The 12,306-nt window shown below is 41.9% G+C and overlaps 1 protein-coding gene across 1 annotated transcript in view; it reads left to right on the plus strand.

Moving 5' to 3' along the window:
* PMFBP1 (polyamine modulated factor 1 binding protein 1) overlaps nucleotides 1–12,306 on the plus strand; it is a 50,595-nt gene that overhangs the window by 27,230 nt on the left and 11,059 nt on the right. The window contains exons 8-14 of the mRNA XM_008702532.2: nucleotides 2,858–2,984; nucleotides 3,086–3,243; nucleotides 4,695–4,935; nucleotides 6,915–7,104; nucleotides 7,243–7,396; nucleotides 8,424–8,591; nucleotides 8,861–8,998. Coding sequence (XP_008700754.2) covers nucleotides 2,858–2,984; nucleotides 3,086–3,243; nucleotides 4,695–4,935; nucleotides 6,915–7,104; nucleotides 7,243–7,396; nucleotides 8,424–8,591; nucleotides 8,861–8,998 — 1,176 coding nt within the window. The remainder of the gene's footprint in view (nucleotides 1–2,857; nucleotides 2,985–3,085; nucleotides 3,244–4,694; nucleotides 4,936–6,914; nucleotides 7,105–7,242; nucleotides 7,397–8,423; nucleotides 8,592–8,860; nucleotides 8,999–12,306) is intronic.

Genomic DNA, 12,306 nt, shown 5'->3' on the forward strand with positions numbered 1-12,306 from the left:
TAATTGGTCCTGCTACAAGGATACTGTAATGTATGCCAAGCCCCAATGAATGTGTCTGGCAGTATTCAATTTTAGAGCTAAATTTTGAAATTGCACAAGCTTCTTAACCCCCTTTCAGCAGTATGCCCAAACAAGACAGAGAATCTAGTTGGCTTGCTAGGTTCAAGAGGACCATCCAGCTTTCTAGTTTCAAGTGGAGTTGAAAAGCACCAAATTTAGGGAAGACTATTTATTCAAATTCAGTCCTTCCAAAACTCGGTGTTTTCAAAATTCAAAGCCATCTCAAAAATTGATTCTAATAGTGAATAAGCATTTAAACCATGTAAACAAATAGCAAGATTTGACCAACCAATAGTCAAAACTAGGTTCAGTGCTCTCCTAGGTGAGATCTTTTTTTTATTTTAATTTTTATGCTAATTCCAGTTAGTTGACATACAGTATTATATTAGTTTCAAGTGTACAATATAATGATTCAACAATTCCATAATCACCCGGTACTCATCATGACAAGTGCACTCCTTAAACTCCATCACCTATTTAACCCATTCTCCACCCACCTTCCCTCTGGTTACCTTCAATTTGTTCTATATAATTAAGATTATATAGAGCTCTTTCTTGATTTGTCTCTCTTTTTTTCCCCCTTTGCTCATTTGTTTTGTTTCTTAAATTCCATATATGAGTGAAATCATATGATATTTATCTTTCTCTGACTGACTTATTTCACTTAGCACAATGCTCTTTAGCTCTATCCACATCGCTGCAAATGACAAGATTTCATTCTTTTTTGTGGCTGAATAATATTCCATTATATATATATATCACATCTTCTTTATCCATTCATCAATTGATGGACATGTGGGCTGCTTTCATATTTTGGCTATTGTAAATAATGCTGCAATAAACATTGGGGTGCATGTTTCCCTTTGAATTCATGTTCTTGTATTCTTTGGGTAAATACCCTGTAGTGCGACTGCAGGAACCTCCATACTGTTTTCCACAGTGGCTGCACCAATTTGCATTTCCTAGTTGAGATCTTATCTTAAGTTCGTCATACCTGAACCTGAAGTCCAAGACAAAGCCAGCCACCTGAGGCCATACTATGGTCAGGCTTGCTAATCCTGAAATAGCAGCAAAGGGGAGTATGGCAGAGAGAGTAAACAACACATATAAGCGTTCCAACGGTCCTTTAGTGGAGGGACAGAGACTCCTCTTTCCAGGACTTTCAGATGCCAGAAAGTTTGAGTGAATGAGGAATCAGTACTGAATTTTGGAGTTCCTCCTTGGACATCTGTCAATATTTATTTTAAAGGTCAGTTCCATGTTATTCACGTCCTGACCTACAGGAAGATCTCATAACACTTTTATTTTTTTGTTTGAAAAATGTCTTTATTTCTCCCATACTCTTTTATTTTTTGTATAGTGGCCAAAAACACATAACATTAAATTTGCCATCTTAATGACATTTAAGTGTATATTTTAGTCATGTTAAGTCATATTTACACTGTTGTGCAACAGTTCTCTAGAACTCTTTCATCTTGCAAAACTGAAACTCTATAGTGACTAAACACTAATGCTTCTTTACTACTCCATTTTTTTTAAATGATGCAGACTTCCCCAAGAAACAGAATATGCTTTTCCCTGCCATTTTATGTGTCCTGTCCAATGCTTTCATGGTATCTGGATATTCTATTAGGAATGGAACTACCCAGGTCACAATTAATGCCAGATCTCAGCTGGCCTGGCATAGAGTAAGACTTTGAGCCCCTGCAGTGCCCACACCTAGGTCATATGGCGACCATCCTATATTTCTCCAGCTGTCCCTCCATCTTCATGCTGCAGTCCTCCCTTATTGACAACTCTGAAATCACATAACTATCCCTTGATGCCCAGATGACTAACTGCTCCTCCTCAGCCATGTGTTCTACCTTCTCTTAGTTATAGCCCATTCCCTTCTCCTTCAGAGTAGAAGCCAAAGTCTTTGCCCAAGGACTACCAGCCCCCCATGATATGATCACCCACTAACCTCTCACCTCATGTCCCCCACTCTCTCCATCACTCACCCCTCTAACCACATGGCCTCCCCCACGTTCTCTCCCCAGAGTCTGGTCACTGGCTAGCTCCCCTGTCTGCAGATACCTACAGATACTACAACATGGCTCACTCCCTCACATCCAGCAAGTCCCTGCTCAGAGGCACCTTCTCAGTGGGGCCAAACTCTCCATTCTATTTATAATGGCAACCCTCTCCCCCTATACACTTCTATTGTCCTTTTGCTGTTCCGTTTCTTCTATAGCACCTATCAACTATTAAATTTTCTACAAGTGACTACTTATGCTCTTTGTCTGTCTCACCCCACTATAAAGTCAATTCCACGGGGTCAAGTATATGTTTCTATGTTCTTATTCCACTGTCTCCTGCACCTAAGACAGTGCCTGGCGCATAGTAGGTGTTCCATCAGTGACTGTCAATTGTTGTAGGGCAGAAGGAGTGGTGGCTTTTGTGCACATTCTGCATAAGGGTGATAGTCTGCCATATCCTTTTTTTATTATTTTAATTTGTTTAATTGAGATATAATTGACATACCCTAAAATTCACTATGTAAAGTGTACAGTTCAGTGGTTTTAAAATAGTCACAAGGTTGGACAACCATCCCCACTAATTCCAGAGTATTTTCACTACTCCAAGAAGAAACCCTGTATGCGTGAGCAGTCATTCCCTGTCCTCCCTCCCTCAGCCCCTGGCACCTACTACTCCACTCTCTGTCTCTCTGGACTTGCCAATTCTGGACATTCAGCATTTTAGAAAGCATTCTTCCCTCATGTTCTCATCCTGCCCTGCTCCTGTCCTATCTGCCCAGATACTGAAGCACTTGCAGGAGCAGAAAGACAGCCAGTGTCTGCACGTAGAGGAATACCAGAACCTGGTGAAGGACTTGCGCATGGAGCTAGAGGCCGTGTCAGAGCAGAAGAAAAATATCATGAAGGGTAAACCGGGAGGGAGAGGGGGATGGGACACAGTGGGGAGAGGCAGAAGGGAGCCAGAGCCCTCCTCTGAGCAAGGAGCCCTCTCTCCCTTCCCGCCGTAGACATGATGAAGCTGGAGCTGGACTTGCACGGGCTGCGGGAGGAGACATCCGCCCATATGGAGAGGAAGGATAAGGAGGTCGTCATCCTGCAACGGCGGCTGCAGGAGCTACAGATGCAGTTCACGGAGACCCAGAAGCTGGGTTTGAAGAAAGACAAGGTAAGGCAAGAGGAGCTCCCTGGTTAGAACCACCAACAGGATAGGTGTGAGGCCAGACCTTGGCCAGTGCCAGTCCTGCAGCTGTGCACCCACGGTGATTGCTTGGGGAATATCAACACATGAGCAATGAGACAGCAGGTTCTTTAGGTCCAGAGGCAGTTCTGAAAGCACTTCTTTGGGACTTCATAGCACATAATAAATAAATAAAATACCATTATCCAGGGACCTTAATAGAGATATTGACTCTATAAGAGGTTCTTCCCCAGCCCTACATGGTAGAGAGTTTGGGACACACTTGCATTGTTTTTTTTATGCTTTCGTTTATGCTTGATAGTGGAAAGAAATGCTTCAAATATTGTGTAGCCTTATTAAGAACTTCAAGTGAATTTCGATGTATAAAATTACAAATATCTTATGAATATGCATATCAGACAGTTTGAAAATATTAATGGAACTATGCCCTGGAAGATCTGTAGTTGCCAATATAAATCAAGGTCTGGAAAAGCCTAGGAATGGAAGTAAGGAAAGAAAGGTTGTAAAACCAATGCAAGTTTGTGTAGTCAGCACAGTTCAACACTACACTTTTATCAGAGCTAGCAGAAATCACCCAACTAATTGGCTGATCATTCAGGCTCCGTATTTGGAGGTTCAGAGAGGATCCATTAGTCAAAATGGAAGTATCTGGAGAGATGACCACACACAGCCAGGAGTCTGGGTAAACAGCTTTGAGTCATTCATATATTCATTCAACCAGTATTTTTGAGCTCCTGTGATATGCCGAGCACCATTCTAGGCATTAAGAATATAATAACACATGCAACATCCCTACTCCCCTGGACCTTACATTCTAGAAAGACAGACAATAAACAAATCACAAAACTAATATATAATGTAATGCCAGGTACTGATAAATTCCTACAAAAGCTTGGTAGCTGTTTCACACAGGATGGTCAGGGAAGGCCTCTGTGATAGGGTGACATTTGGACAGAGATTTGAATGAAGTGAGGGAGCCACCCAGGCAGAGTTCTTGAGGAAAAATATTCCAAGCAGAGGGAGTAGCAAGTGCAAAAGCCCTCAGGTGGGAGTCTGCTTAGAATATTCTAGGAGACAAGCTGAAGCCAAGAGGGGTAGGGGTGGCAAGAGCTGAGGTCAGACCAGATCATGAGCATCCCAGGAGGTTGCTGTAAGGACAGTGGCCTTTTTCCAAAGAAATGGAGCCAGTGGAGGGTTTTGAGGAGAAGCAGAGCAAGATCTGACTTATGCTTTCAGAGGCCCCACTCTGGCTGCTGCACTGGGAACAGCCTGACTTGAGGCAGGGAGCAGAGGTAGGAGACTATGTGATATCCAGAAAAGAGAAGATGGTGGCTGGAGAGGGTTCAAGATAATCTGTACCTGGCTTCCCAGGGTCACTGCTCAGGCCTCTATCAGCATTCACGCTTTGCTTTCCTCAGCTCCTCCAAGAGAAAGATGAAATGCTGCATGAGCTTGAGAAGGAACTGGCACAGGTTCAGAACAGCCTCATGAAAAAGGAGATGGAGTTGGAGAAGCAGCAACGAATGGCAGCAGAACTTGAAATCACCATCCAGGAAGTGAAGCAGGATAAGTCCAGGGCAGAGTGTGGGGCCCTGCGAGCTGAGATCCAAAAGCTGAAGGACTGTCTCGAAGATGCCCAACAGCAACAGAAGCTGGCTGGTGAGGCCCCCAGCAGATGGTGTCCCAACCACATTTCAAACCCTCGGGGCTAGAGCAGTCCCCCCTCTTTCTCTGAATGGCCACTTCCTACTCCTTTCTCCACTCTTCACTCCAGACCTTCTTGTGATCTCATGGGACATCTCACAGGAATCACAATGCCCTTGTGAGCTCCTTCACTCACCCCTAACTGGGAATGTGAACTGCTGAAAGCATATGTGTACTGTTTTCTCAGCAGCATCCGTTGAAGTTCACCTTTCCCCATCACAGGGAGGACAGGACTTTGCTTCTGTGCATGGCATTCCTCCCCATCTTCTCCAGGACCTTCGTCATTTACTCATCCCCCACTTTAGATATCTTCTCTCCCCTTTATTGCCCCCCAACACATTCTTTTCCTCACAGCCTGTGCAGCGGATCATGTCCTTGCTCCTCTGCTGAAACTGCTTTCTCAGAGGTCACCAATAACTTCTTGCCCTAAGTGTGGACTTTCCACTGGGGGGATGAAAACAATCAGAAATTAGGTACTGGTTATGGTTGCACACCTTTGTGAGTATTCCAGAAACCACTGACCCGTATGCTTTAAAGGGTTAAATGTTTTGTTGTGTGAGTGTCATATCAATTTAGGGGGTAAAAGGTCCTTGGTATGGCCTCCATCCCCACCCTCCTTTAACTGTGCATCTGTGTGTGCTGTTGATTTTCCACACTCAACAATTGTTTCCCAGCTTTGAAGATGTAGCAGGTCCCTTCTTCTTTCACAAATCTCACCATTGTTTCCTCTTTTCCCTCCTTCTCTGACAGTAGTCACCCATCCCTCAAACTCTGCCCTCCTCCCTCTACTCTCATTCTTGGGACAACTCCAAAACCTAGAGCCCCAGCTCTGACTTGGCACCTGTGGTCACTCTTGTCTTTAGAGAGTAGCTCCGCCTGGGCAACCCACCTTCCCATCTAATTCATCATTCCCTAAACTGAACTTTCTCTTCCCCGCTTAAAAAAGAAATCCCTCTTTCTTATTCCAAGGTATATCATTATTTCTGTAATGACACCATTTTTCTTCCAGTATCCCAGGCTGAGAAATGGAGACAAGGGTGATGTTTAAAACAGAAACTATAGTAGAAACTTTAGGATGTAGTAACATATTTGGTGTAGAGAAACTCCAGTAAGCAACTTACTTGATGTTTCTCCCTTTATACCCAGTAGGGGCAAGGGCATGGGCTAAAAGGATATTGTAGGAAGTCTTTCTCCATTTAATACATTCCAATTTTCTTAAAAAACTCTTTATGCCAGGTCTCTGCTCAAGAACCCACTAAATTAACTCTAAACATTTCTCTCTGGCTTTCAAAATCCTCCAAAGCCCTCTCCTGTCCATACACTCACTCAGCAGTCTCCCAGCACTCCTTCCCACTTTCCTTCCCAGTCAAACCAATCTCTTCCCACCCTCTTCCTACTTGCTTCCCCCATCCCATTCCCATGCATTTGCTCTAACATTCCCCCCATCTGGAATTCCCTTCCTCCACCTTATTCTCAGGCCCAGCCATCTCTGTTTCTCCCTAAGTCCATCCCCGACTGTTCTCATCCACATTGACCTTGCTTCACAGAAGTTCACAGTGAGTGCACACTTCACATGACTGTGTTCTCTATGTCGTGTGGGCCAATTATGTCTTCCTCACGAGACTCTAAACTCCGTTAGGGTCAGGATTTGTCCCTAATGACAGGATGAGTCACGTAAGAGATACTGAGCAATTTATATTGATTTTTTAACTTTAGTCCAGGAGCAGTCTACGGCTGGGGGGTAGCTGAAGACAGATAACAGAGCTCCTGAGGAGTGATAATGAGATGGAGAAAAATGAGGACGGGTTGGAAATTGAAGTAGGTCACAAAATGAAGGAACAGACTTTTTAACTGGTCTTATTTGACAGTCTGATCTTCCCACACACCCCCTTCTCCCACGCACATGTGCCTGGCTTGTCTGCTGTGTTCCGTAGCTCAGCAAGCCACCCAGTACAAAGAAGAGACCCTTCTGGCAAAGAGTAACCTGGAGGATGCCCAGAGGAAACTGCAAAGCTACCTTTTCCTGGAGAAGCAGAAGACAGAGACCATCCAGGAGCTGCAGAGAGAACTTCAGAAGCTGCAGAAGGATTCCTTGATGGCTGGAGAGGAACTCGCACCCAACAGGTACCTCCAGAGAGAGGGTCTGTCTCTGGGGAGCGGGTCTGGACACAGGAATGAGATAGCAAGCCCCATGCAGCCGGCTCACAATCTGCCAGCACAGACACTGGAGTCTGTCTTCCTGTTGTTGCCATTTTGCTTTAGGAAACGGATAGAGGAGCTGACATTAGAACTCTCTGAGGTCCGGAGGAAGCTTGAAAGTTCAGAAAAAGAAAAGAGGCAGTTTCAGAAGACAACGACTGAGCAGGAAATGAAGCTGAATGAATTGCTAGATCGTCTAAAACTCCTTCAACACCAGGTATAGAGGGCAACTAGGCTGCCAGCCCAAGCATCTGCTCTGCTGGAGACTAAATATATTAGTCTTTATTTGGGAAGATGCCACCACCAATCCATTCAAACTAATTGTCCAGAATTTGTGTTAGAATGCTAAGCCAGCCTATCAGCCCTAGTTCCCATGACTGATAACAAGCATTTTCAAGGGCTAAGCTTAAAAACGGAGGACATTGTTGGGTTTTTTTATATGATTCAAAAGCTATCCTTGTCAGTCATTTTAAAGTCTTTGATCTCTGAATTATTCTTTGTGTGCTTTTCTAAGATTTTTTTTAACTTTATTCAAAGAGGTTTTTACGTGGAAAGATTTGGTAAGTGGGAGAGAAGGTTGATGCTGTGGGAACTTGATCTATAAATAAAATAAGTTGGTATATCTAATTGAACAAAAAAAAATATTGCTGAGCATCTGAGGAAACTTTTTTTTTATTACCTATGCTAAATAACCAAGGAGTCACCCTCATATTTATCTCATTCTCTTTGTTTGCTTTGTTTTTTCAAAAATATATAGCCTAAGACTGCCTTTCAGGCCAGTCTTTAAAAAAAAAAATAGGGGGGGTGCCTGGGTGGCACAGCGGTTAAGCGTCTGCCTTCGGCTCAGGGCGTGATCCCGGCGTTCTGGGATCGAGCCCCACATCAGGCTCCTCCGCTATGAGCCTGCTTCTTCCTCTCCCACTCCCCCTGCTTGTGTTCCCTCTCTCACTGGCTGTCTCTATCTCTGTCGAATGAATAAATAAAATCTTTAAAAAAATAAAATAAAAATAAAAATAAATAGGGTTTTTTAAAATTTATTTGAGAGAGCAAAAGAGAGAGAGAGCAAGCACAAGTAGGGGGAGGAGCCAAGGGAGAGGGAGAAGCAGGCTCCCCACTGAGCAGGGAGCCTAGCCTGATACAGGACTCAATCCCAGGACTCCAGGATCATGACCTGAGCCAAACACAGACACTTAACTGACTGAGCCACCCAGGCGCCCTCTTTCAGGCCAGTCTTTATTTCTCAGCACAGGGAGCAAGCCTCTGCCAAAAGCAGTTTAACAGAGGAGCTTCAAGAGGTGACAAGATTATTGGAGGAGAAACGGGAGCAGTTGAAAAAGAGCAAAGAACAGGAGAAGTTGCTGGAGCAAGAGCTTGAGACATTCCGACAGGAGGAAAAAAAGAAAGAAAAAATGGTGAGAAGGAGAGTCCAGGAAGAGCTGGGTTCGTGAATCCAGGGCAAGTCTTGAGCCCCACTGAGCCTGGCAGCATACAGAGGCCATGGGTGCTCAAACCTCAGGAGAGAAGGGAGGGAAGGTAAGAAAGGCAAGTGAGAAGGAGAGAGAAGGCCCAAGACACCACAGGCTGCAGAATGGAGCTGTGGGCGTGGGAAGGAGGAGCAGGCTTCTAAGGGAGTCTGAGGTAACACCTCTTTTCTGGGCTTTGTTCTCTAATGGGGGAGCAGACAAAGGAAAATTTGAGGATGTTGGAGGAGGAAAATGAGAATGTCAAAGCACAGTTAATGCAATGTTCCACGCAACTGGAATCCTCTCTCAGCAAACAAAACGCCTCCCAGCAAGTCATCCAAGAGCTAAATAATGAGGTGAGTTGACAGAAACCCTGAGAGAGTGAGAAACTTGAACCCTGTGACCCTTGACCTGAAATGAGCACTTCTCTCTCCTCCAACAGAAATGCAATGTGCATCCTGTGGCGCCTATAGTTCCACTTGTCTCCCTGAAGTGGGGGTAACCCTTCCACACCCGTTTGCTTAGCCAAGGAAATGTTTCTCCCACATGTGGAGGGTCTTATTTAATATCTGCTGGAGCTCCCAAACTATCTTATTTGGGCTTTGGCAGCAATCTTCCACAGCAACATTTCAGACCAGAGTTGAGTGAGTCTACTGTGGGCAATTTGCTTGGGAACACTACCAAAAATAGTGCCAAAGCACTAAAAAGGGACGGAAAGGGAGACAGCTATTTATCATTATGCAAATAAAGATGACAGAAAAGAGTAAATGGCATCTAGCATATACAAGGCACCATGCTTGAAGTCAGTCATCATTTATTAACCGTCTACTTACGGCCTTTACATGCTTTCCATCTGCTTGACTCCCAATAAGATAGAGATTACTATGATCCTCATTTTACAGAGGAAAAAAAGGCTGGGGCTCAAGGTAACTGATTAATAAGCAATAAGATGGACCAGTGTTTGAACCTGGATCATCTAGCTCTAACACCTAACCTCTTTCCCGAACTTCATCATGAAAGGCAAGACTTTCCCTAACTGAATATATTTCATCTTTCTGCAGGAAACAAATATAGCATCTTGATAGGTGGTCTCTTGGGTTACAAATGAAAGACAAAGAAGCTCTGATTCCTTTATAATTTAGGAAGAAAAAATGTTATCTTAGATTACTATGGACTATGCAAAGTATAAGAATAGCACTGCCCGATGGAAATTTCTGTGGTGATGGAAAAGTTCTATATGAGAGCTCTCTAATATAAAATATCTACTAGCCATATGTGGCTGTTGACTACTTGGAATATGGCTTTGTATGACTAAGAAACTGAATTTTTAATTTTAATATTAACTAATTTTAGTTTTATTAAAATGTAAATAGCTTTGTGTGGCTAGTGGCTACCATATTAGATAGCACAGAAATTGACATTTCTGGAGTTTTGTCCTCCAGATATATAAATCTCTCCTTTGCTGTGGTCCAGAGTTGAGTTCTGAGTCACTGAAATCCACAAGGAACCTCACTGAATGTAAGGGATATTATCTGAGTATTTAATATGGGCTGTTGTCATATTTGCCAAAAGAAAGATAGCCATGTAAGTGTGGAAGTAATGCATTCATTTCAGAATTCCTTTGATGGCAATCAGGAGAGGAGAGGGTTTTGTGTGTGTGTGTGTATAAGCATGTTCAACTTTTTAAAAGCGTACCTCATATGTATTATCAGTTGAAACAGTCATTGAAAGAGGCTTAGTTTTGCATTCTAAAATGCAGTTTCTTTCATCAATATTCCATATCTCAATTTTTAAAGTTACCATGTGAAAGCAAGAGGTCTTGAAATTTTTTTCATCTCTTTGATTCTAGGACGTTTTTCCACTACATTTTATAATTAATTGCTATTAATAAGAAAGCTAATTTATTTTACATATTTATTCTGTTTGGACTTCTTGTTGAACTCACTTCTAAGCAGTAATAGTTTTTCAGTTGCTTCTCAAGGATTTTCTAGGTAGATGATTATATCATTTGCAAGCAACAAAAATTCTCTAAACCTTCAGACTATTTATTCTTTTTTTTTTTTCTTGTCTTATTGCATTGGACAGTACCTACAGTTTGGTGTTCAACAGTAGCATCCTTTTCTTGCTTTTAAGATTAATGGAATCCATCTGTTTTGGTATGATGTTCTTTGTAATATGATGAATAAAATTAATTAATTGATCCTAATTTTGGCCCATCCTTACATTCCCAGTACAAGTCCTGACTGTGTGTCATGTATTACTCTTTTAAAACAATACTTGGAATGTTCTAGAAAGTAAAATAAGGTCAGTATGACTGGAGTGTAGTAATCAAGGGGGATATTGGTATAGGAGGAGAGTAGAAAGATAGGTAGTGGTAGACGTTGTGGGCTCTGTTAAGCAGTTTGGGGTTTTATTCTAAGAGCAATGAAAAGACATTGATGAAATTTCCTTAAAGGGGCTGGAGAGGTGATTTGAGCTAGGTTTTCAAATAGAACTCTGACTAATGTATGGAAATATATTGCAGAGAGGGAAATGAGTGATCCAGTTAGGACGCTATTGCCATTCAAGTTAGTGGCATCAGTGAAGACAGAAGTTAGCAAATTCATGATGTGTTTTTGCAGTAGAATTGACCAGACTAATGATGGACTGAATGTGAGAGGAAGCAAGGAATCAAGGATGACTTAGTGAAACTCACTTATAAAACCATCTATTTAGGCCTAACTCTTTTGGCAAGGGAGAGAGTACATCTTTATGATAATTTTTATTAAAACTCTTTGATTTTATTATTTACATATATCTATATATAGATATAGATATATATAGGTTTTCAGTATCTTTCTCCAAGCTAAACCACTGATGTTAGAGAAATTTAAAATAAAGCCTCCAAACTCCAATGGACTTTTAGTTCATAACAGCCTTCCCAACTTACCTCTTTTCTCCTTAAAAAAAAAAAAAAAAATACCACTCCTCCCTGCCCCAGATTTTTCTATGGTTTTGCCACAGCTTCTTTGTCCCAGATTGCAATTCGCTTTCATTCCCAAAGAAACCCATCTTCTGCTGGTAATTTTTTAAAAGTAAAAACAATAAATACATAGTACAAATAATAAATAATATATATTTATTACATATAAATAATAATACACAATTAATTAATTAATTAAGCTTCAGTTTTAGCTTCTAGCATCACTGTAATTTATGTCACCACCCTTCTTTTTGTTATCTTACCTCTGTGATGAATTTCCTGATTTGGCCACTAATTATCAGGAGCTTACAGTGAATTGCAGTTTCTCTTCAGTGATTCCCCTGGTTTATTGGGCAGACCCAGTTGACTCCATGTTTTCAGAAGTCCCCAAAAAAAGATGCATTTCTTTTTGCAGAAGACCAAATAATTTGATCTTTAGGAATGGTTTCATTCCCGGGACATGTAAATATAGAGTCAGAAGTACAATCTAACTCTCTCATCTCACCAATTCCTAGAGTTGAAGATACTCAAAATTCCATCTGAAAAAATAAATAAACTTCAAGCACGGAGCAGTTACTGAAGAAAACCTAGTGGAGTGTGTTTCTGTGTAGATGGCCACATAGAGAATGTGGGTTATTAAAATATCAAAAGCAGATAAAATACCAAAGAACAGAAGTTGGGAATGTGAATTTCTAAGGTCTC

This window comes from Ursus maritimus, unplaced genomic scaffold, assembly GCF_017311325.1.
Source record: "Ursus maritimus isolate PB19 unplaced genomic scaffold, ASM1731132v1 scaffold_19, whole genome shotgun sequence".
In the NCBI taxonomy this organism is placed as follows: domain Eukaryota; kingdom Metazoa; phylum Chordata; class Mammalia; order Carnivora; family Ursidae; genus Ursus; species Ursus maritimus.